Source organism: Patella vulgata, chromosome 7, assembly GCF_932274485.2.
Source record: "Patella vulgata chromosome 7, xgPatVulg1.2, whole genome shotgun sequence".
NCBI classification, from domain to species: Eukaryota; Metazoa; Mollusca; class Gastropoda; family Patellidae; genus Patella; species Patella vulgata.
The window spans coordinates 35,701,358-35,727,221 of NC_065885.2; the positions used below are offsets into that span (position 1 = coordinate 35,701,358).

Here is a 25,864-nt window from a genome sequence, read left to right on the forward strand (position 1 = left end):
CATGTATTTACTGCAGAATTGCAATATGTCAGCCCCCATGTCAAGGAGTAGATAATTTCTATTGGCAACTGGATAATCCTTAAAATGCTTCTGGATTTGATCAGAGGAAACGAACTTTCTTCAGTTGTACTTGTCAAAGGTTCTGTATCTAGTCCTATCTTTGTAGACTAGTGATTTCGGTCCGCATCGTACATTTGCTATTCTGCTTCTTTCACTTTCAACATGAAGTTATAAATTATAGCATGGACCTGTATATTGTCCATGATCATAGTTATACAATTATTGGCATTTACGTACATGCTGAAATGTCTGACACATTCTCTAAAATATCTGACACATTCTCTAAAATATCTGAAACATTCCCTAGCCTGATAATCACGGTTTTATGGTGGGTATATACTCTTCAAAAAAAGTAGGGGATATTGAAATGCAAATACCTATGCAGGTTGTGATATGATAAATAGTTATGGACACTTGACATGCTTTGAGAGTATATGTTCACAGATGAAGAAGTTATCGCCCCAACAGAACCACTGAGCTGCATGTGCGACACGCAGTAGGACCATAGGCCTACACGTGGGAGGGGTTCATTGTCAAATTTGACACTTCAAGGAAGGGTTGATGAAAACTGCCGCAGGTTTATCCTATCCATGTTTGCTTTCCTATCGGTTCTTGCATAAGATTTACTGTTAAGCTTATCTTTGCTCTAGTGTGTTTCGTTTAATTTGATCGAGAGACGTGTTCGTCAACGTCAATGTCAACCAACAACACTGCAAGAATTAGCCGTGGCACTGCAAGAGGAGTGGGTCAGATTGCCCCAAATCGTGATTGGACAGTTGATTAGGAGCATGCCACTCGGATTGCTGAATGTCTGAGGATTGGTTGAGCAATTACTCATTATTAAGACAAAAATCAAAAACGTTCATTTTCACTTTTGACAGAGTATCTCTTTGCGAGTGAAAAGGGGCCGTCAGATAAGCCGCCCATATGAAGTTGCTTATGTTCATGTGTAGGCAATTGGCCTGTTATTAACATACACTGGTTACCTCTAATAATAACAGCAGTGCATTTCCGCAGTTTTGTATTGTTTCTGAATATCCCCTACTTTTTTTGAAGAGTATATAATAAGGCTTTTAAAAAGCCAGGGCTCTAGAGTCAGTTCCTAGGTGACGTTCCGTGGAACATGCAAGGATATGCCAAGTTTGACACCTGAAAACTGTAAACACTCCATTGTGTTAATTTAACAGAGAGAGAATGAGTATCAGAGCCACTGAATTGCAACTTATTCAGTCTTAGATCCTCTATAGCGTGTTATTGTGTTATGATGCTAGGTGGATAACGAATAATCTGTTTTCCAGAGTTATCTTTCAGTGTGTACCAGATTTTTTAAAAACAGACTATGCAGGATTTCCTGCTGGTGGGTGTTTTCACTTTAGTTATGTTCAAATAACCAGACTGACAAAAATATATTTTATGATTCGTTTCGTTACATTCATGGAATGGCTAAAGAATGAATTTTGTAGTTTCTTTGACACCTAAATTATATAACATCACTTCTGGGAATTTACAAATACATTTAGCTTGATGGAAGCACACTTTAACAGTATTTATGGAAGATGAAATATTATTGTACAATTATGATGTATAACAAAGCTTCTGCTTTCAGTACTTTTATATTTATCAAAAATAAAAACAATGTGGGGTATAAGAAGAAATCACTGGAGCAGGAAAAACTGTAATATTAATAATTATCATTTTATATTTATTGGGGGGTTGGATAGCCAAATGATTAGCACGTGCGCGCTGTATCATACAGCCTGTCATTGAGTCAACTGGCGGGGTTTCGTTTCCCCGGTGTACGTGACAAGGAGTAGGGTTGCCTGTCCAACCTCGTGGGTTTTCTCCGGGTCCTCCGGTTTCCTCCCACTGCTAAAGACCCCAACGCGCAAGCGAATTATTGAAATAAAATTGAACCATGTGTTCGTCCCGAAATGACCATGTTTGTGTCAAGTGGACGTTAAACCCCATTTCTCTCTCTCTTTATATTTATTGTTTCTTTTTTCATATTTCAGACAGCGTAGACTGTATTGATGCATCAAATGTTCATGTTTTATATAATTTTCTTCTAAATCAAATTCAAAGGTTTGTACAATAATGGCATCAAAAAATATATTATAGTCCATTTGCTGATTACACTATTTTGCTTGAATACACTATTTTGCCTATAACGTTTTTTAGGACTTCGAATTCTGTCTTATGGTTTGGATTGTTCGTACTTGGTTTTATTTTATTGAGATGATGAAAATGCAACCCAGGGTCGGTCTACATATTCCAGTAATGTTCAAGATTTTGTTCAAAATCAGTCAAATTTTTCTGAGATCTTTCCATTAAACCAGTCTGACCGTCCATATTTATAATGCACTCTTGATTCGGCAGCAATCGGTGCAGAAATGTAGGATGTGCCATTTTTGTATCCTGCTGAAGCTATCAAACTTTGCATGATCATAAACTTACTGCGCCCAGATGACAGCTGATGCAGTTGTAACAAACATTATCAGCAAGTAAAAAGTTCAAAGTCTAAAAATTTGGATGAAATCATTTATGAATTTATTTGTAACATCAACTTACTCTGTATGATTTTTAGATTTGAGAAAGTTATATTATTGTGTTACGAAGACTCTCCAGAATCCTACACGCATGCACTTCCAGAAAATATTGAAGCAAGGTAAATTATAAAACCAACTAAAAGCAGATAGACTCTGATATGACTTATATTGTTACGGCTGCATTTGTGAATGAAAACCTACAATTGGTAATCATCCAGGATATATCAGATTTTCTACCATTGCTAAAAGCCACATTTGAAAGAAATAAGTAAAAATCAACTGATCATTATAAAGTTCAGAAATCATTAACAGTCTTTAAACATACTTTATGCAAGAGCTAAATCTGCCAATTGCAGGTCTTTCTTTATCTAAATTATTAATTAGACATTAATTAACTTATTCAGACCACAATCAACTCTTGATGTCATCGCTAGCCTGTGATATTTACTGGATTATAATCCGATCTGCTGCTCAACACTCATTCATGATTAAATCAAAAAATAGATAATCGAGACTATATTTTTTTTTTATCATACCGACTTTAGTAATGATGATCGAGGCTAGGCCCAAAATTCAATTGCTACATTCTCAATTCAGAGTGGATCAATTTGACTGAAATTGTCAGCAAATTCCCTTTACATTATCTAGTTTATAACTATTATAGTGAGAACTGCCAACTCTTTTATCTAATCTCCCGTAATGTATCTTTAAGTGAGTGTTAAGCCCTAGCTGTTCTCTCTATTCATGAACACCAGATTCAGTTGGGGTTTCAATTATTTTTGAGATTTCCTGATTTATATTTGCTTTCTAGATTAAGTTTAAATTACATTGCAAGTAAACTGTTACTTAGTCAATGAGATGAGTTAAAAAAAACCAAGGCCCAACATTGTAAGCTTAATCATAGATGTGCACAGTCGAGGACCTATGACAGTTGTATTATGTTGATTTGTTGGCAAGCATAGTGTGTCAGCTAGTGAAAACCTACAATAAAAGTAACTTATTAAAGTGCAATTTCTCAATCCGAGGGTTGAATTTGCCATTCTTAACAGGGTAATAATAATGGTATGAATGACAAGGGTTAGGTTGGTAACTCTAGAAGTCAGTGCTGTTGCTTCTTCGATAGAAAAGCTGATGCACATGATAACAGTAATGGTTTGGTTTTATAGATAGTAACACTTAAGACCTCCTTTGACCATTACAAACCACCTGATTCTTGGAAATAGATGTGGCACTACCAAGAACTAGTACATGGAGAACTATTCACAATTTTGGACTGTCTAGGGAATATACTGGTATCAATATTTACCTGTAGCAAGTGCCAAAGGGTTAATACATCTAGGTGGTTGCTATCTATTCCACTTTTTACCATATTATTGTACAAATTTATTTTTCTATTATTCTGTTATTGAGTTTGTGACTTTTCAGGATTGTTTCTCTGGATGGCACCAAGCATCCACATACATGGTTAGATTTTCATGATTTTGATAAAACTGGTGTTGATGGAAACATTAAAAAACTTTTAGAAGATAATTTACCTCAAGGCAATGGGAACATTGGCATTGTTATTGACAGTCTAAGCTTCCATCTTTTATTGCGTCCACCATCTTTTACATGCCAGTTTCTACGTAAATTATCTACTTCACAAATCAAAGGTAGGCTACTTTAATAAGGTATGATTTTTCTGCCACAAGAGCAGTTTCTGGAATAGTGATTTGGAATGGTTTCACTGTCTTTATATAATATATTTATCTACATATATTTATTAATTTTGTATCTTTGATGTAATTCAGGGAGCCGCTGTGGCTCAGGAAGTAAGACGTTGGCTCGCTAACCTGGAGGTCCTGTGTTTTGCCAAGAAAGTTCAGTGTAATTTTCTGGTGTGGTTCCTCCTTGTCAGTGGTGCAGGAAGAATGGCCTGGCACGGGATAGTACAGTCGTTTGGACAGGATGAAAATCTGAGGTCCTGTGTACACATTGGCGTGCACGTAAAAAAAACCCCTTGAAATAAGATTAGGCTGTTGGGGCGAAAATTTCCCTCAGCACACTGCATGATGTGTTGCCGTCTTCATTAGCCCTGTTGGTTCAGAAAAATAGCATGTTAAACCCCATCCATTTCATATCTGACACAAATTGATTATTGTAAAACAAGAGATTAGAGGCTTGATGGGGTCTAGTTATTTTATAAATCTATTCCCATATAGGTTATGATATAAAACAAATAGTATGTGGTATACATGGTGATATATTTGATGAGAATAGTTTAAGATTAGTAGAACATACAGCAAGTAGTGTATTAATATTGTCACCATCACAGATAACATCTCATACCAGTATATGTAGCTCTATACATCACAGAACTTCAGGAAAAGTCTTACGAATGGTAAGTTTTTGTCAAAGACCTCTTAGATTACTCTACCAGTATACATGTATCGCATTGTACACATGGTTACATTAATTTTTATATATCAGTATACTTTAGAGAGAGAGAAATGGGGTTTAATTTCCACTCGACACACACTAGGTCATTTCGGAACTAACATTCGGTTCAATTTTATTTCAATAATTCACCTGCGCATAGGGTTTTTGAGCAGTGAAAGGAAACCAGAGGACCTGTAGTAAACCCATGAGGTTGGATAGGTGACCGATCTCCTTGTCACGTACAGGTGGAGAGTCAAAACCTTTCCTCTTGACTCAGTGACAGACCTTGTGATTTAATGTGTATGCTTTAAACCATTCGGCCATCCAACAAATTGGGAGTGTACTTTGGAATTGTAAATTTCTTTTGTATTGTCTTCCTGTGATAACTAAAACAATGTAATAATTAAAAGTTGATATTAATATTGACATGATTATTACTCAGATGTTAAAGATTTCAATTATACAAAGGTGCTTAAATTGTATGCAGTAATTTTGTTGCTATAGTTCAGTGAAAGGGAGAAAATGTAACAATCTGCTATTCACAAGAATACTTTTATTATTGTCATGAGAGCAATGCAAAAGACAGAAAATTGCAGTGGTGTTTTGACTAACTCTTAACTTGCAGTTGAATTGTCAAGGGAACTTTTTTATACGCCCACAGTTTCATGAAAGATCTCGGTTCCTTTCGATATTGGCATATATCGGATTGAAACTTCATGGATTATGACCCCTGATTGTACAAAAAATCACGTTTTTAGCTTGTGGACACTCTAGATGAAATTTAGATGAAACTTGAATGTATGTTTATAACCCAAAGATCTTGGATTCTGCGATATCGAATCGCAATTTCCTGGATTATGGTCCCTGATTGTATGAAATATCACTTTTGTTATCTTGTGGACCCTCTAGAAGTCACAATTTGTATTCAATTTTAAAAAAAAAAACATTTAAATATATGACCGTTACACCTCAGTGAAGGCTGAGTTCGAATTTTGTAAAAATCCAACTGAAACTGCCAGTAATTAGACACACTCTTTGTCTGTCCTGCCCTATTCAAGTAGTTTGATACATTCCTTGAGAATTGTATACCTCTCTGTGCAGACTGCCTGTATGCCCAAACTTACTGCATTGACAAGACCCACGCCTTGTTTGGCACCTAAGCATGATTTGTGTGAATCTTGTTTGAGAAAGAGGGATCACGTGGGTAAGTGGCTGGCTCGCTAGCCTGGAGGTCGGGTGTTTGATCCCTGCATTGGCCTAGAAAGTTCATTCAGATTTTCCGGCGTGGTTCCCCGTGTACACATTGGCATGCCCATAAAAGATCCCTTGGCAGTTGGAATTTGATATAAGAGTAGGCCGTAGCGCTGCTGCCCGGATGGCGTATGCCCGTCTTCATTAGCCCAGGTTAGGAGCAGAACAGTAGGACGTTAAACCCCATTTCATTTCATTTTTGTTTGAGAAAACCTAAAGGGAAAGAGAACAGAACAGACATGATCAACAAACTTAACATGTGTTTTTTATTATTATTCTAGAATGAATATTTTAATGTAGATGAAAATAATATAGTGAAAGATCTGAGAGAAGTTAAATCTACAGCAGGTACTACAGAACCAGAAGAAAAATCGGTATGGCAACATTATTTTAAAAAAAATTTCTTTCATACATATTTTACTGTTTTAATTTTTAAACATACATTATGCAAGAGCTAAAACTGCCTATTGCAGGTCTTTCTTTAGGCCTGAAATGTTATCTTAACTATTAATTAGACATTTATTAACAAAACAAGACTATAATCAGCTCTTGATGGCATCGGGTAATCAAGATTTTAACTAGATTAGGACGGTTCGCCATTTCAATATTTTCATTATCAGTTTTTGAGCCATGATAGCAAGAATGAATGGTCAGCTCTTTATCTTACATAATGTATCTTTAAATATTATGCATCCAAATTTTGAAAGAATAAGCTGAAACCTTGTAATATATATTAAAATTGATGCAAAATTTAGCTGAATATTAAACTGTAAACAAATAATAGTGCAAAATCTGTTACATTGACTTCTTTGTGGATATCTAAATACAAGACTTCAAGGTTACTCACCTAAATTGAATTTTTTGTCCCCCGCCTTTCGAAGAAAGCAGGGGACTATTAAAATGGGTTCGTCCGTCTGTCTGTCTGTCCGTCTGTCCGTCCGTCTGTCTGTCCGTCACACTTTTTGGGACACAATAACTCTCTTCCTAATTGAGCTAGAATGTTCAAACTTGGTGTATGTGTTTATTAGGTCAATGCCTTGATGGAGTTCGAAGATGAGCATTTTCCGCTTAGGGTAAGCAGAGATAAGCAATTTGATTGGTTGATGCTTTGGGACACGATAACTCTCTTCCTAATTGGGCTAGAATGTTCAAACTTGGTGTATGTGTTGATTAGGTCAATGCCTTGATGGAGTTCGAAGATGAGCATTTTCCGCTTAGGGTAAGCAGAGATAAGCAATTTGATTGGTTGATACTTTGGGGCACGATAACTCTCTTCCTAATTGAGCTAGAATGTTCAAACTTGGTGTATGTGTTGATTAGGTCAATGCCTTGATGGAGTTCGAAGATGAGCATTTTCCGCTTAGGGTAAGCAGAGATAAGCAATTTGATTGGTTGATGCTTTGGGACACGATAACTTTAGTTCTAATTAAGTGAGATTGATGAAACTTGGTGTATAGTTTCATTACAGTAATACCTTGACTAAGTTTGATAATGAGCATTTTCTGCTCAGGGTAAGCAGAGCGATACGCAATTTGATTTTTATATGTGTCCTCTAATTATTTTCCTATTTCGGCGGGGGACATCAGCCTCACTGTTGGCTTGTTTATCCATGTGGTAGGTGTGTAAACACAAAAATTTAGTGTTACAAGGTATATAGTCAAATGATATGAAAACAAACACCAGAACATTAATACATTCCTTTTCAAATAAAACATGTGACTATGTGTGGATGTAAACTTCCCCCAAACAAAGGAATGGTATATCGACAATGGTAGCTGTCCTTAAAACTAAATAGCATACCTTAAGCAACAGTGGCAGCTATGCAAATCAAAATTATGGCATATTAAGTCAGTAAAATGACATTTTTGGCAAAGTGGTGAGTGTTGTGCACAGGCAGGGTATGCTCACTCTTTCTAGAACACCAGATATCACTATTACACAAACTCTGTTAGAGGGTTTACAAATTTACATTGTACCAGTAGTGTACAAACAACCCTTTTTGAATGGATATTATTCATGTATGTGCAATTAAGTCATTATCTACTTCAGTGAAGCAAACCATGAATAAAGCATTCCTCTTTAATGTAGCAACGGGTGCCGTGCACATGCCAGAGGGCTCTAGAACACCTGATACCACTTTCCATTGGAAAGTTGCTCATAAACCTTTGAATAATAGCGCCTAACAGGCAGCTGTGTTTAATTATGTTCTCCTGATTTTGATTGTTTCTGTGTGTTTGAAGTATATGTTTGTGATATGCGCTTAGAAACACTTCACGTGTAATGAAGCGCTATATAAATCGAACAATAATAATAATAATAATGTCAACTAAAAACGACACTATTTCAACCAATCACCATAGGTGAAATATACAGTGTCATTCTACCAACACGTTTATTATCAGGCTCAGCGGAACTATGACTGGACTCAATTCCATGTCACTCGATTGAAATTTGGAGTGTTCCAGACGGAACATTGAGAACCATTATGTTTTATTACTGCTTTAATGATAGTATTTCTGGTTGAGGTTCTCTTAGTGTTTCATAAGTTAGAAGATAGAATAGTCCCCACTGAACAGATGTACTCTTTTCTACATAAGTCTGTTTGTACTTCTGTTTGTACTATTCTCTCCACCCACATCAGCTGTTGATCCAGCAGCTACACAGATCTATCATCTTGTCCAGCCTCTGCTACTCTTTTATTTGTACAATATATACAACTTTCTGGTTTCAGATTGATCCAGCATCAAATTTAACTTTTAATTTAACTTTAAAAGAAAGTGAAAAAGAAGCTCGAAGTCAGTTGGTTCTGCCTTACACGTATGATAAAAATAAGTAAGAAATAATTTGTTGATAAATTTGGAAACGGAACAGCACGTACGCCAAATTTTGTATTTTTTTTTTTAATCCACAATCGTTTTTCTTTTCTTTGTTTGATATTTACATTGTGTGAAGTAAAAGTTAGTGTCTAGCATCTTATTTCTTGATAATATCAACTTTGTGACTTAGCAAAGATAAACACAAACAAAAGTAGATAAAACCGTTTTATGGTTAGTTACCATAATTATCTATAAAATTCAAGTGGTTCGGTTGAAGTAGAGTCATGATTAATGTACAAATCTGTTCTACATAATGTCTGTTTATACTTTAGTTGGGGGGTGGGGGGGTGGATGGCCGAATGGTTTGCACATGTGTGCTGTATCATAAGGTCTGTCATTGAGTCAACTGGCATGATTTCGAATCCCCGGTTGTACTTGACAAGGAGTAAGTTTGCCTGTCCAACCTCGTGGGTTTTCTCTGGGTCCTCCAGTTTCCTCCCATTGCTAAAGACCCCTACGCTCAAGTGAATTATAGAAATAAGATTGAACCATGTGTTAGTCCCAAAATGACCTAGTTTGTGTCGAGTGGACCTTAACCCCATTTCTCTCTCTCTCTCGTTCTACTTCAGTTGAGCTGAGATTATAGAATAATTAATTAGTTGGTGAATATTTTTGTTTATGTTGATCGTCATTAGAATATATTTTCTGTCATTTGAACCACAAATAAACAGTACGAGCTTCGAGAATGGATAGATTGAATTTTGATAAAAGGATTTTCAAATTTAAGGAAAACAAAATATGTCCTACGGTAAAGAATTTAATTCTATTTTGTATTTACAGACAAGATGCAGCTTTAAATCAGCCCGGAGGTGGTAAGATATTCTATGAAGCTGATGATGTGGATGATTTAGATGAAGAAGATCCAGATGATGATTTACATATATAGCTATATGACTTTATAAGTTGTCTGTGTTTCAGTTAATTGGAGTGTGACTGAGTGATCTGGATCATAAGGGGTGTTATCAATGCAAATGTTGTGGTTTTGATACAATGCTTCTCTATGAGATGTAAATATTCTGCTTTAGGCCAAAAAATAAAGTTTTCTCTCAGGAGAGCATACAATGCCCTTCTTCCCCTACCACAGCAAACTTGCATCTTAATTTCCATTATCAAATTCCGTACATAATGATAAACAGATAATTAGAAGGGGTTCTGTTGAAATATTTTGCATCATTCTGTAATTTGTGGGTGTAATAGAGAAAAAAGATATATATAGTTATTCAACACTTATTATTTATATTCTAATATACATCCTTAATAAAGTGTATAAAAATAGTTACATACATGTATGCATTAGCCTTTGATTGAAATTTAAAACCGGGATGCACATACCACATGATAACAGAGTGGAGCTACAATAATAATATATCTATTTGGCTCCAGTCAGTTCAACTGCTGCTAGGGTGTCCCACCATAAATAAATATCTCCCAATATCTCGATAATTATACCACAATAAGTATATATATATAACAAGTCTTAACTTACCACCTCACATTTATAGTCCCAAAATACCGTTGTGTTGTATTTAACAAGTTATAATTATTTCAAATAATTAAAAAATTAGACTGAAAAAGTTGTTAAGCCATTCAATCTGGGCATTTTTTAGTGCAAAATAGGTTATCTGCCCTTGATATGAAATTACTCCATCTTCAGCTGCCTACCAATCGTTCTCCGGCTGATTGACAGGCTGGGATAATCAAGATTATTTTCTACAAAACGTTACAGAAAGCTAGATCACTAAATGTAATTTAGAAACACACACGTTAGTCAACTCAACAATTGTTTTGAGAACCTTGTAAAAACAAAAATAAGATACTACTAGTATGCTATTCTTGCCTAATGAAGGAACTTTGGAGATAATTATTAATTTTACTAAACCAAAAGATGCCGCTCCTAACTGTATAGTTCATAATATAGCAAATTCAAAAACATAAAGAACATAATTTCCAAAGCTGCCGTAACAAGGAATCAGAAATATTATTGTTATTCAGAATAGTTAACAACAGATTTTTTACGGCTTTAATAGTCGTTAGATGTGTTGAAAATTTCATGTGCGATGGCTATTTATAGCATCACTGACTATACCGCCCAGTATTCTCGCACTGCATGAGTAGCTGTAGTGTGTACAACTTTTAATAAAGAACATTTTGGATGTGTGGGGCACCCTACTGTTGCCAAACTGGTTTAACTTCATACAATCACAGAGTCACATTTATAAGTTAACAAAACCAAACATGTCCAGTTAAAACATAACATATTATGGTCATCTACAAACACATTGAATCTTACATTTCTTAAATACGTTTCAAAACTCTTAGTTCCTAATTAAATTAGCTGGTAGCCAAAATAATGTTTGTTTACTGTAAGAGACATTATTGTCAGATAAATAATGTGTATTATTCTAGAATAATGCAAGTACCCAAGCTTAAAAATACATTATGGAAGAGCTAAATCTGTCTATTGCAGGTCTTTTAGGCCTTAAATGTTATCTAAATTATTAATTAGATATTAATTAATCTATCCAGACCATAATCAACTCTAGATGGCATCGCTAGCCTGCGATCTTTAGTGGATTGTGAGCCGATTTACTGCATAACTTTCCTTCACTATTATCGTACTGATTTTAGTAATGATGATCAAGGCTAGCCGGAAATTTCAACCGCTTAGTTCTCGGTTCATAGTGTATCAATTTGAATGAAATTTTCAGCAAATTGCCTTTACATTATCTAGTTTTTAACTATTATAGTGAGAACTGCCAACTCGTTATCGAATCTTCCATAATATATCTTTAAACTCCAGGCATACAATCTTGTGTGTTTTAACAAATCACAGGTAGGCAAATATATTTTACTAAGGTTAACAATAACATGTCAATCATTGTCTTGGATATAACCAATGTCTGTAACATATCATTACTACTCTTGGTTCAACACAACAAAAAGCATTGGCTATTATTATGTTATTTGAAGTCTCAAAGGTCAGTTTTGATGACATGCGGAGAGCCTATCAAAAGTTCACAATGGAAATGTATCTCTTGGCACTATTGTAATGTGTGAACCACGGGTAGTATTAATACATTATTCTCTTGGATATACTAAGATGACCATATCAAAAACAATATACACTAACACCGGTTAAAACTTTATAATAACAAATAATAAATATGCACCAAAGAGTTCATTAAATGGTTATATATTAAATATGGCATAAAATATAATAAAATACATAGATTGAAGGTAAAATCAAGGATAGCAGTCCACAAAGTCTTTGTTCTGTATGTATTTCTGAGTAATTTTTGTAACTTAGTGATTCTTGTGATACAGTGCAAAATTTTGTGGAAATATAAGTTCATTCTGCATGTCCGCTCAGTGCTCATTTGAAGGATTATAATCCTTGACCAACAAGCTGTAGGGTATAATAACTAAAACTGCACTACTACTACCAGACATGTACATGTACTATTAAGACTACATTTAAGACCAATTGCCAATGATAATAATATGTCTATTTCTAAAGTGCTAAATCTACAAAATGTGTTCATGGAAATGAAATGGAGTCCTACGTTCCTTCCCAACCGAGCTAATGAAGACAGGCATACGAAATACAGTGTGTTATATGAGAAATTTGCCTTGACGGCAGCACTGTTATCTACTCTTAATCCAAATTCCAACTGGCAAGCTTTGTTTTGTGCACGCCAACTTGTAAGCTTACAAACTAGACCTTGGTTTTTCTTCCCATCTGAATGACTAAACGTAAAGGGAAACTACACCAGAGTTTTTGTGTCCCCAAAAGTGTGACAGGCAGATGGATGAAGCCATTTTAATAGTTCCCTGCTTTGTAGTCTATGATGATAATGTACATATATATATATATATAATATTGATGTTGAGCAATCATTCCAAACTGTTTTTGAAGCTTTTATTTTGTATGACAGTATACTGATATATATGTCCATCAGTAGCATTTTGAAGGTAGGCAAGAATGTTGCATTGTAATATAAAAACAATCTTAATTATTCAGACTTGTACAACAATTATAAAAATTGTTATAACAATAACCATCATAAAACTGATGTACCACTCTGAATTTCATTACTCTTTAAAATAAAACAATTCCAGCTTATTAAAAAGAAGACATTCCAAAAATGTTTACCGTACAAGCTTATGTGACATACACAAATCATAAAAAAAAAAAGGTGCATAATCCAAACAAGTTTGAAAAACAAATCTTAAAAACTCTGATTTGTGAAGTGATGGATGGACAAGCAGGAGTGATGACAATATACCCCAACATATAACAATCTACAATTCATGTAACAAAAAAAGTACTAAATATGTTTGTAAATTTAACAGAAATATAAAATACTGGTAAACATAATACCAGTCATTAAAAGACAATAACAGTAACTCTTAACAGTAAAATATGGATGTAAATGATAAAATATAGAGTATGATCACATTCTTTTTGCCTCATGTTCTGCACATGATTGGCTGATGATCAACTGAGCTGTGTCACAGAATAACTTTTCAGCTGATCGTGGGTAAATACACTAAATATATGTTGTATTCTCGTAAAAAAAAAACTATAATAACATAACTATTAATGGTTTTCAAGGCAAGTAATGGTCTTGGACAACATCTGCCCCTGAATCATTTTAAGGAGATAATGAATTCATTTTAGACAAGAATAGACCTATAATTTAAATAATACCAAAATGAGTGAAATAATTTGCAAAAGTTTCACATCTTAATCTAAGGGTCAAATGTGCACTGCAATTATAAGATCTGTTTCGATGATCATACACTTTTACAAGACAATTAAACTTTTAAAGATCCCTCTGCACATTACTCAAACAAAAGTACACCATAATTATGTGGTTTGTCCGACAGACAACAAATAAAATTAATTTATGTACTTTTAATTAGAAGCTGGCCATATCCAAGCTCTATGAGATATTTTTCCCCCTTTCTGATCAATGCTAAGATGTAATTATTTCAGTTTATCATCAAGGACATAATCCAAAATGTAAAAGCCAAAAATTTTATAATCTTCCAAAGTTCCATGGGAAAATCCTGGTGCTGCTACCATCTTATTTCGAAAATGATCTACTTAATGGGCACTTGACTTATTGTATATCTAGTAAGAAACAAATACAGAAGAACAGAAGTTTGTTTATGGCTAATCTAAAATGACTGTGTCACAGTGTAATGGCACTTCGCATTAATGCAAATTCTAAACATCAGATTCTTTTTTTCTGAAAGTCCTTTGATACAATAAATATATCTCCTGGTGTAGTAATGTTTATTAATGTTATCTTCTAATCAATGTATTTACATACTTCATGGTGCTGGCATACACTTTAATCTTTCAAATGCTGACTTTTCTAAACTTTCTCTATGATTGGGATGTGCTATTTTAATCAATTCATAGGCTCTTTGTCTTAGAGTTTTACCAAATAAGGATGCTATGCCAAACTCTGTTACAATATAATGAACGTGAGCTCTAGTAGTTGTTACCCCGCTACCTATAATTACAGAAAATAAATATATATGATGAATAAGTTCAGTGGCATGCAGAGGTGAGACCTGGGACTAACTCCCATGACTCCAGTATAATGCCTAGTACTGAGACAGACATTAAATATGTAAAAATAGATGAAATAAAGTTTTTTATTCAAATAAGTAGGGCTGCTTGTATACCAACGATAATTTCAAATCTAACAAGCTGATGTCCCCTGCCGCAATCCCAAAATAAATAGATGACGTATATCAATTAATTGGACATTTATCTTTTTGAAATGTATTAAGCAATCAAACTGATTATCTATACTTAGTCTAAGCAGAAAATGTTCACGATCGAACTCAGTCAAGGTTCTGAAGTACCTGGTAGTGAAACTATATACTAGTTAGAATCAAAAATATATTTTCCCAATGAAACTGCTTCGCTCTGCGTGGCTTTAGCGGATAATTTTAATCACTGAATACTGCCAAGACATTCACCAAATGAACATCTACACCAAGTTTAAACATTCTACCACTATTAAAAGCTGAGTTGTTATGTCTTGACCAATCAGATTGAAGTATCTACTTAGCCTAAGCAGAAAATGCTCATCATTGAACTTAGTCAAGGTACTGATGTAATGAAACTATAAACGAAGTTGACCACTCTCAATCAATTAGAATCAAAGTTATTGAGCTCGGAAGTTGCTTATCGTGATTAATGAAACTTAGTTAAGGTATTGATATAATGAAACTATACACCAAGTTTCAGAATCAAATTGCTTATCTATGCTTACCCTAAGCAGAAATGCTCATCTTCGAACTCCATTCAGGCATTCATCTACTAAACACCTACGCCAAGTTTGAACATTCTACCTCAATTAGAAGGTGAGTTATTGTTTCCCAAAAAGTGTGATGGACTGACAGATGTACGAACAGACCCATTTTGATAGCCCCCTGCTTTCCTCGAAATAAGATTAATCAGTTTTCTATACTTACCTTCAGTAATAAATGGCACGATTTTAGAATCTCCCTTCTTAGTGGTTGATGGCATAGCTATTATAGGTTTACCGTGACCATCTAAACCTAACGCTGCCCCTCGTATAAAATCTATCTGGCCACCTACCCCTGTAAAAAAAAAGAACCACATATAAATGATTACCATCTTCAACAATAAGGAATAATTTTGAAGGCGGTATTTTGGTGTTTGCTTGTTAATGCCAAATTCAATATTTTGTTTGTTTCCTGGTGTCATGGTACCAGGTTTGGCTTGGTACCGAATGATTTTCTAAGTTCACCCCAAACTGAATGATTTTCTAAGTTCCCCCCAAACTGACCGTAGCCTTGAAATATTTATAAAAAAAAAAATATATATATAAAGAAATACATAACTTAATCAAGAAATTACACTTAATAAGCTTTGGGAGAAACAATGAAAAAAAAGAGAGAGAGAGAGAGAGAGAGAAAAATGGGGTTTAAACTAGGTTATTTCGAGACTAACATATGGTTTAATTTTATTTCAATAATTCGCTTGCTCATAGGGGTCTTTAGCAGTGGGAGGAACCCGGAGGGCGCGGAGAAAACCCACGAGGCTGGACAGGCGACCCTTCTCCTTGTCACGTACAACCGGGGATTCAAAACCACGTCAGTTGACTCAATGACAGGCTTTATGATACAGCACGCACATGCTAACCATTCGGCCATCCAACCCCCCCAAAAAAAGAAAGAAGAAGAAATCAATTTAGCAACATGATTCTGGGTTGTTATGATATTAAAACATGTAATAGATAGATACATAGGTATGTAAGTCATGTCTTTTTTTACTCATTTCCCTTGCATAAGGAACCAAGCTAAACTGGGTACCAAGATAAACCAAGTAACATGAGTCTGGATGGTTTGTTTTTCTCTTGTATAGTAAGTTTATTGACAATTATTAATGTAAACTAAACAATTTTATTAAACAACCATTACAAATTGCAAACACTAAAACATAAATGGAAGGTAAGGAAAGTCACAAACTGGGACTGACAGGCAACAATAAATCGCCACTTTTTATGGTTGATTTAGAATCCAGGACAATATTTAATTATACCATGAGTGCCTCTGAATTAATATAGTTGGAGGATGACATGAATTATGCTGTATTGTTATTCCAAATTATCAAACTTATTCATTTCACAAAGCCAGAAACATCATTTTTAAATTCATGTAGTATGGATAATAATTAATACAGACTAAAGTTCTGTGAGATTATAAAAGGATTTAACTTTGTAGTTTGGTACAACCGTAAGTAATCAATGAAAATTTGACATGGTCATTTTCCTTCCTTTTCAATTATAATATGTAAGTATTTTAACATATATGGATATATGGCAACATTTTTAATTGTCAAATCAAAAAGTATATTACTGTTTTAAATTACACAACATGCGGTGAAAAACATGTATTACGATTACATCAGATGAAATAAAAGCATTTGCATTGTGACCTAAAACAACAATCAAGTTAAAGACATGTTCCCTTTAGTTTAGTTAGTTCATCTTATGCAATCTCAAAACCTAGAAATATAACATTACAGACTGAAAGTGATTAGTAAGCTCACAATAAATAAAGTTTGATAGATGATAGTTTGCACATATTTTTCAAACAATATGTATTTTAAACTGTTAGTGTTGAGGAAATGTATCTTTAACCGTGACAGAACTATGTATAGTGCTCAAGTCATCTATAAAAACTGTACTGTAGCTTTCATTTTCAAATAAAAGGCTACACTGCAAATGTCACATCATGCAGTACCAACACTGTTATATTAAGAAAAATAAATGACTTGTAAAAATATATAAGCAGCACATCTTAAGCCAGATAAAACAACTTAATCAAATAGATTGGAATTCAGGCAATAAAAAATACATGCACATGTACCAGCAGTTAAGTCATCAAAACTCAACATAACAAGCCAACAGTGAGGCTGATGTCCCCCTGCCGAAATCCCGAAATAAATAGATGACACATATTAATTAATTGCATGTTTATCTTTTTCAAAATTTTCGAGCAATCAAACTGCTTATCAACTATACACTAAGTTTCATCACTCTCAGAAAGAATCAAAGTCAAAGAAATTGCTTAGCTCTGTTTAGCTTTAGCAGGAAATGTTAATTTGACCAATCAAATTGCTTATCGCTCCTTATCCTAAGCAGAAAATTCTCATCAAACTTAGTCAAGGTAATGATATAATGAATCTATACTCAGAGTTTCATAGCTCTAACTTAATTAAAACCAATGTTATCGTGCCCAAAAGCATAACCAATCAAATTGCTTATCCCTGCTTACTGTAAGCAGACAATGTTCATCATCGAACTCCATCAAGGCATTCACCTAATGAACACCTACACCAAGTATGAACATTCTACCTCAATTAGAAGGAGAGTTAATGTTTATTGCTCTGCTTACCCACAGAAGAAAATGTTCGTTATCAAACTTAGTGAAGGTATTGATGTGATGAAACTATACACCAAGTTTCATCACTCTCACTTAATTAGAACTAAAGTTTTTGTGTCCCAAAGCATCAATCAATCAAATTGCTTATCTCTGCTTACCCCTAGCAGAAATTTCTCATCTTTGAACTCCATCAAGGCATTCACCTAAACACCTACACCAAGTGTTAACAATGTTACTCAATTAGAAGGAGAGTTATATTGTGTTCCAAAGTCTCGACCAATCAAATTGCTTATCGCTCTACTACCCTGAGCAGGAAATGTTCATTATCGAACTTAGTCAAGGTATTGATGTAATGAAACTATACACCAAGTTTGATCACTCTCACTTAATCAGAACTAAAGTTAATGTGTCCCAAAGCATCAACCAATCAAATTTCTTACCTCTGCTTACCCTAAGCAGAAAATGCTCATCTACGAACTCCATCAACCTAATCAACACCTACCACAAGTTTGAACATTCTAGCTCAATTAGAGGGAAAGTTATTGTGTCCCAAAAGGTGTGATGGACAGACGGACAGACTAACCGTAACTAACCCATTCTATAGTCCCCTGCTTTCTTTGAAAGGCTAGGGACAATAACAGGTGTCAACAAAGTTGTCAATGACTCATGATTTGAAAAAGAATTCTGTCTCATGACAACAGAGCAATAAAATTTTTTAAAAGGATAGGTTTCCAGGCAACAAAAGATACGCCCACAGCAGCTAAGTCATCCCGGGAGTCAACACGGGTTGTCGCATATTTTTTTCATCTTTCAGAAATGAAAACCTTTACAACACACTAAAATCTGATTACGATTAACAACCCATTTTACTTCTAGTTCTGCCCTATTCTAACATTTAGCATATAAAACATTTAATATCAATTGCCATAATCATTGGAAATGGTTGAAAATCAATAGACTTCTTCGTCTCATGACCTTAAACACTGTGTCAATCGGATATAAGGTGTCCACAAGATATTTCAAAGTGATCAAGGGCCATAACTCTGGCAGTAATTATCAGAAATCATTGAAAAACAATAGGATTCTTTGTCTCATGACCTTAAACACTGTGTATAAATTTATTGTCAATCAGATATGAACTTCAGCTTCTAGAGCGTCCACAAGATATTTCAAAGTCATCAAGGACGGAAATCGTTGAAAATCAATAAGCTTCTTCGACTCATGACCTTAAACACTGTGTATAATTCTAAAGTCAATCAGATATTAACTTTAGCCTGTAGTGCAGCCATAAGCTATTGTGGATGCTGGACCGACGACGACAGTATATGACCACATTTCAATGTGGGCGTATAAAAATTTGCAATAACTCAAACCTATATGTACAGCAGCTCAACAAGTTACAAATACTGGATTGACGGACTGACATGACAGATTATTGAATTCACTGATAGATGGAGGAAAAGTCAGCCGGACATAATGTAACAATATTGACATGTAGCAGTATAGATAAAGGAATAAATTCTTTGTTCAGATTTACCATCAAACTCAATATCAAGGAAAGAAGGTAGAGCTTCTCATAATAAAAAAAAGAACACAATTTAATTAACACTTCTATTTTCTAATGACATCACAGGAAAGAAGTGAACATATTTGTTAACACTCTATTGTCAAGCAACAAATAGGCGCCCACCAAAAGCTTTGTGAACGAAGACAAAATCTTGAGATGTAAAAATAGGCTCAAAAACTCTTTAAGGTCAGAGCGTTTACAACATCTCTTTGACATTTTTCACAAAATTGATGCATAATTCTAAAGCTTGAAAAAACAAAAAGCTCAAAAACTAATCTGTCAAGTGTTTAAAAGAAAAGATTTGTTGATGGACTGCCAACAGACAGGGCTGACAACAATATAGTCCCCCAAGAACAAATCTTAAAACAGCCTATGATTCTATCTCTATATATAATCTGTTAGTCCAATGGTTTACCTTCTTTATGTATGTGATATTTAGAGATCAATGTATTGATTTATGAAGGTCATGCATGGTACCAGGTAGTCTTTATGCTATTTCCATTGTATACATCAATACCTCGGAGAATGGGGTGCTTTTGAAATTTTTCATATGGAAACCTAATGAATTTTGAATTTTATTGGATATATTTAAGAAGTATCATACCCTCAAGTAGTTATCTCCCCTCATTACTTGATGCATTAGCTTTAGCTTTTTTGGACAGCGATGCTATTAAATTTGATTGGATACTTTACTCTGAGAACTAATTTATAATAAGCAATGATTGACATTTCGGTAACCTCAGTTAAGTTCTAAAAATGAAACAACCTGAATTCTAAACCGCACCACATTGAACAACAAACAGAAGTGAAATGGAGTTGAGCGCGCTTCTTTTCTGCACCATTTGGGTTAATGGAGATGACAACTAGACATATCAGTATTTTGTAGTACTAAGTATTTTATAAGAAGATAAATAATAATAATAAGCTGATAGAAAATATTACCTGAGTACATTCTGGTACCAATAGAATCAGACACGACCTGACCGGTTATATCCACCATTATGCAAGAATTAATAGCTGTTACTTTTGGGTTCTGAGAAATAATTGCAGTACTGTTGGTAAACGATACATCTGACATCACTGAAAATAAAATCAACAGTAGGTTCTTATAGCATTTAAACTAACTGATCATATTTTATAACAGTAGATTCTTATAGCATTTAAACTAACTGATCATATCTTATAACAGTAGGTTCTTATAGCATTTAAAGTTTTAAACTAACTGATCAGATCTCAACAGTAGATTCTTATGGCATTTAAACTATCTGATCATACCTTTTTTTTGTTTTTATTTTTGTACTGTCCATGGAGATACTGAATGAGTCATGAATGTCTATTTCTTAAACTAGTTGGCAACCAAAATGGCATTTTATTTCAGTAATGAAAACAAATTAAACTAGCTTGCCTGATCTAATTATTTCTTTAATATAATTTATGTTTTATGATGTAATTCTCTTAAATTCCTAATCTTTTGACATAAATTTCTCCACATGTCAATTTTCAATTCCAGAGGGTCAAGACCGCTGTTCCCTCTAAACTTTGCTTGTGTACTGTGCACACATTTTTTGCAAGGCGTATACAAAGGAAATTAATGTGTGCACAAATTTTAGGCCATAACGAGTAAAAATACTATTTTGGTTCTCAAATACAAAAGGTTGCATGATCTGTTTTTATTTGCCAAGTTAATTATACTAGGCAAAATTATCTAACATACTTTCTACAAATATCTTGCACACATACTTTTATCACACTCACAGGAAACATTTTGCATAACATTGATTTCTGTGCAGTCCAAATTACTTCAAATATTAAAAAATTGAAGACAACATTGGTCAACGCTGGCAGATGTGAACAAAACAAAAGCTTCGTAATCAATACACTGTATGACTTACCAACAAACGGATTGTTGTCCATAAAATTATACAGCTTTTTACTTCCAACAGCAAATGAGCTGACAATTTTTCCTGTCTGAACAACTTTTTTAGCATTAGTTATAGCCCCCCTATCTACTAGGTCGACTACACCATCACTGAACATTTCTGTATGGACACCTAGATCTCTATGATTGAACAACTGACATAACACAGCATCAGGTATAGTTCCTATTCCTATAATTAAATAACAAAAATATAGGTTGCCAGAAAATGAAAAATATGCACCAATCACGTAGAGAATAAAATAATGATACGTGTATATCATTAATGAAATAATTTCTTGCAGGGGTCTTGAGAAATAGGAAGAAACCGAAAGTACCTGGAGAAAACTATGTAGTTAGGCAGGCTACCCTACTCCTTGTCACATACATATTTAGGATTGAACCAAGCACAAATAACAGGCCTTATGATCAAAATTTGAATTTGAATGAAAGTTTTTGTCAACAAGAAATTGGTTATTTTACTTAATTTAAAGTTAAAATTCCAAAATTAATGATGTTTAAAAAAAAATTTCTTTTTACCCATTTGAAGTGTAGCACCATCACTAACTAGATTCTCAGCAATTAAACGCCCAATTTCAATTTCAGCATCTGATAATGATTTTTGTGGTCGTTCTGGTATAGGTACATATTTTTCTTCCACCATTGCATCTATATGTGACTGATGAATCAATCCATCACCAAATGTACGAGGCATGTTGTGATTGGCCAAAGCTGTAAAATATAGTATTTACAAATGTAAACAAGTATAAGCGTACCATGGGCGAGAAACTGAGCATGATGTCATCGGCGCCATTTTAAAATTGTGACGTTATATCAAAATTCGAAGTATGTGAATCAATGCCCAAGGAACGAGTATGCCAAGTTTCATGTCGATTGTACTTGAATTGGCAGAGCCTTAGGCTTTTTTCAGAGAGTACCATCCCACGGAAGAAGAATAATAAGATGAGGAGGACATGGGACCCAGCTCCACTTCAAATATACTTAATGAGGTTTAATCATGTCCCAAAAATTTCAATGTGTCACTTCAGGCAATCTACAAATTCATTATTACATTATTATATTATATTACTTTATTGCATACGTAATGTTATATAGTTGTTCCATTTATGTGTACGTAAGACTAAGTTTGTTTTGTGAAATGGAAGCAGGAGATTAAATCATACCAAAGCCATACTATTAATCCTGGTACACAAAAACTTGATTTTAAATATTTTATTTCTTAAAAGTAAGAAATAAATAAAAGAATTAGATAGACAGATTTGTTGAGTAAATTTTCAACTTTAACTCTAAAATTTAAAATTGTGATCACTGATTACTGTTTACCTATAATGTATTTGGCATTTTCTATGGCGGCTCTTGTGCAATCAACACTTGTTCCCAGGGAGCAGTAACCATGTTCATCTGGTAAAGTGACAGATATCAAAGCTACATCCAAATTAACAATTTTACGTCGAAATAACAGAGGTATTTCACTCAAAAATATTGGGGTACAGTCAGCTCGTCCCTCATTAATAGCCTGTCTCACATTGGAAGCAATGAACAGGGAATTAGATCTAATTATTCCTGAAATTAGACAAAAAATAAATTGATTTAATCTTATTTGCATGCTAATTTATTGCTGAACTTTTCTCTCAAAAGGTTAAGCTACACATTAGCCGACATTCCATAAATGACCCTTTTTATGAGATCTTTGTCAGTTGGTAAAAAAGTCATCTTTTGATTTCACATAATATGTCCAGAAATAGAGTTAGATTGGGGAAATTATATACATTACATGTATATGCCATATTGGAGATTCATTTATTAATCCATCGTTTAGATACAGACATTTTAAGGTTCAATAAGAGCAATATGCATCATTATCACAGTTTAGTGTACACCTGCACACCAAGCTATATCTGTCGGCGTTGAATTTTACAAATAAATTTGTGTGCGCTACCAGTCTATTATACTTGAAATAAGTAAAATGCTTTAGCGAGACTGTTTGAATATCAACAAATTAGAGAATCTATCCCTGCATACATAATCAGAATATGAAAGAGTGTCAAGGTAATCTTTTAATGTTGCAATATATTATAGTCATAAATTCACATCCAGTCTTAGCATGGAGTTAAAATATGGTATTTTATGGTTATCTACAAAGATTATATTGAATCTTACAAACCTCCACATTTCACAAACTTGTTAGAAATCAAAACAGAATTTGTTTATTCAGTGATGTTATAGAGAGATAAAGAATGGACACTGTTGGAGAACAATGCACATGATACTGGGACATTTTCTAAATTAAAATACATATTCAGCAATTAATATGATAAACAATTATTCTGACTTGCATAGACTTCTTGTCATTCTTTATCCAAATGAATAATATACCTTCAAATGCAGGTTTTGTAAATTCAGCAGGACCTTCTGTGTGTATATGTATAACTTCTATATTCTCTAAATTATTTTCCAGACTATGTTTAGTTAAACAATTAACTAATCTTAAAGGTGTAGCTGCTGCACCATGTATATAAATTTTATCACCTGAAATAACAACATTTTCAATGGAGAATAAAAATTGAAATCTAATAATTTTGTTCTGTTTATCTTTAGGGCTAGCCAAGATACATTACAGAAAATCTGAAAAATCTATAGAAAGACTGATTATCCAGACACTTGCCTGCTTATCAAAGGAATTACTATATGGTGGTCATTGTCACAGATTAGGACACTCTTCAGAATATATCGTTAGATCTACATGAAGTGACCAATAGAACGAATATGACATGTTGCTGGTGATAATACGTCCAAGTATAATTGTCACTGCCAAGGTTAATTTTTCTTTTACCGTGTTGTGAATTAACCAAAATTTAACCTAGAAACTCTTGACTCTGGTGTCAGCTCTCTTCATAAAATAACAAATAATTCCTATTTGTTTCGGTAACTCAGTCTTATCTTGTCAAATCCTGCATCCGATTTGTGTTTTCTGCACAATTCAGGTAGCATATCCTGAAATGGAGATTTTCACTATGCAGCCATTGCAGGTAAGAAAATTTCTATTTGTTGAGTTTACAAACAATATTTCACTCACAATATATAGCTTACAGAAAGATGTAGTTGCTGAGGTATACAGAAAGCTCTTGTCTTCTGCAATATAATGATTACCGGTATAAAACACTTGTGGACAAGATTGTGGATATCATCATCACTTGAATATCACATGTAACATGGATATGATCCATATTTTAATGAAAAAAAATCTTATTTTTTCTGACTAAAACCAGAGCCTTATATATAGAGAGTCTGGCCAACTGACGTCATGGGCGCCATTTTGTCACCCATTCTTACGCAGCACATAGAGCCACAGTACAGCCTGTGACCTATTTATATGTTTTAGATCCGCGCAAATGTATTTTTATCTTCACTCAAGTGTTAGGGTAGACAATAATTTCAATAAATCAATTAATCATTATGTAAATTTTATTTTGACAATATTTATTTTTTATTTTTTTAATATTGAAAATACCGCAATAATCTAGAATATCGTTTGACTACAGACATAGAGGTGTATTATATCAATATATACACCTCTATGTCTACAGATTAAATCGGAAGTATCGAATAATGATTACCATTGAAATTAGAAAATAATTTTTATTTTTATTTGAAATGTGGTCGTACATTGTCGTCGTCCGCGTCCGTCCGTCGGCCCTTGATGACTTTGAAAAATCTTGTGGACGCTCTAGAGGCTAAGTTAATATCCGATTGACTTTAAATTTATACACATTGTTTAAGGTCATCAGGTCATGATTTTATACATATATATATACACCGTGTTTACGCCTATATATTATATAATCGTTTCGATTGACTTTAGATTATCGTATGTTATTATCCCGCGCCGAACAAAGGTATGTAGGGATATTGAAACGGGTTCCGTCCATCCCGATTTCTTTATGAAACTTTGTCATTATAGTAGTTCTGATTTAATCATTTTTGTGTTTACTTGGATACAGGGGGTTGGGTGGTCGAGTGGTCTGACACGTGCGCTTTAGTTCATAAGGTCTGCCATTGAGTCAAGTTTTGCTGTTTCGATCTTAAGATTGTACTTGAAAAGAACTAGGGTCGCCTGCCCAACCTCGTGGGTTTTCTCAGGGTTCCCCAGTCCCCCCCCTCCCCCAACTGCTAAAGACCCATACGCGCAAGCGAATTATTGAAAGTAGATTTTATTTTGCGTGTAGTGCTGTCCTTCTGCACTTAATATGCGTTAGTTCTCTCTCTCTCTCCA

General features: G+C 34.1%; 2 protein-coding genes across 3 annotated transcripts in view; one reads left to right on the plus strand and one right to left on the minus strand.

Annotated features, from left to right (window-relative positions):
• Positions 1-10,434, plus strand: LOC126828505 (elongator complex protein 5). Its single transcript, XM_056102448.1, has 8 exons — positions 1-139; positions 2,073-2,142; positions 2,645-2,725; positions 4,032-4,258; positions 4,808-4,986; positions 6,557-6,649; positions 9,007-9,107; positions 9,932-10,434. The coding sequence occupies exons 1-8, from the start codon at positions 85-87 to the stop codon at positions 10,035-10,037; spliced, it is 912 nt and encodes a 303-aa protein (XP_055958423.1). The 5' UTR covers positions 1-84; the 3' UTR covers positions 10,038-10,434.
• The window catches only part of LOC126828502 (4-hydroxybutyrate coenzyme A transferase), a 20,976-nt gene continuing 5,476 nt past the window's right edge, over positions 10,365-25,864 (minus strand). The window contains exons 2-9 of one of the 2 annotated variants that reach the window (XM_056102447.1): positions 23,968-24,120; positions 22,915-23,154; positions 22,111-22,302; positions 21,548-21,763; positions 20,598-20,735; positions 19,626-19,658; positions 15,650-15,778; positions 10,365-14,676 (exon numbers count right to left, since the gene is read on the minus strand). In XM_056102447.1, coding sequence (XP_055958422.1) covers positions 14,492-14,676; positions 15,650-15,778; positions 19,626-19,658; positions 20,598-20,735; positions 21,548-21,763; positions 22,111-22,302; positions 22,915-23,154; positions 23,968-24,120 — 1,286 coding nt within the window. In that variant the 3' untranslated portion in view covers positions 10,365-14,491. The remainder of the gene's footprint in view (positions 14,677-15,649; positions 15,779-19,625; positions 19,659-20,597; positions 20,736-21,547; positions 21,764-22,110; positions 22,303-22,914; positions 23,155-23,967; positions 24,121-25,864) is intronic. The other variant, XM_050558277.2, reaches the window with a different exon arrangement.

Bases quoted from the DNA above. Each gene is read 5' to 3' on its own strand.
- LOC126828505 (XM_056102448.1), top strand. From the start codon at position 85: ATGCTTCTGGATTTGATCAGAGGAAACGAACTTTCTTCAGTTGTACTT. The intron at 140-2,072 runs GTTCTGTATCTA...TTCATATTTCAG, and splicing joins TTCAGTTGTACTTGTCAAAG to ACAGCGTAGACTGTATTGAT. The intron at 9,108-9,931 runs GTAAGAAATAAT...TTGTATTTACAG, and splicing joins TACACGTATGATAAAAATAA to ACAAGATGCAGCTTTAAATC.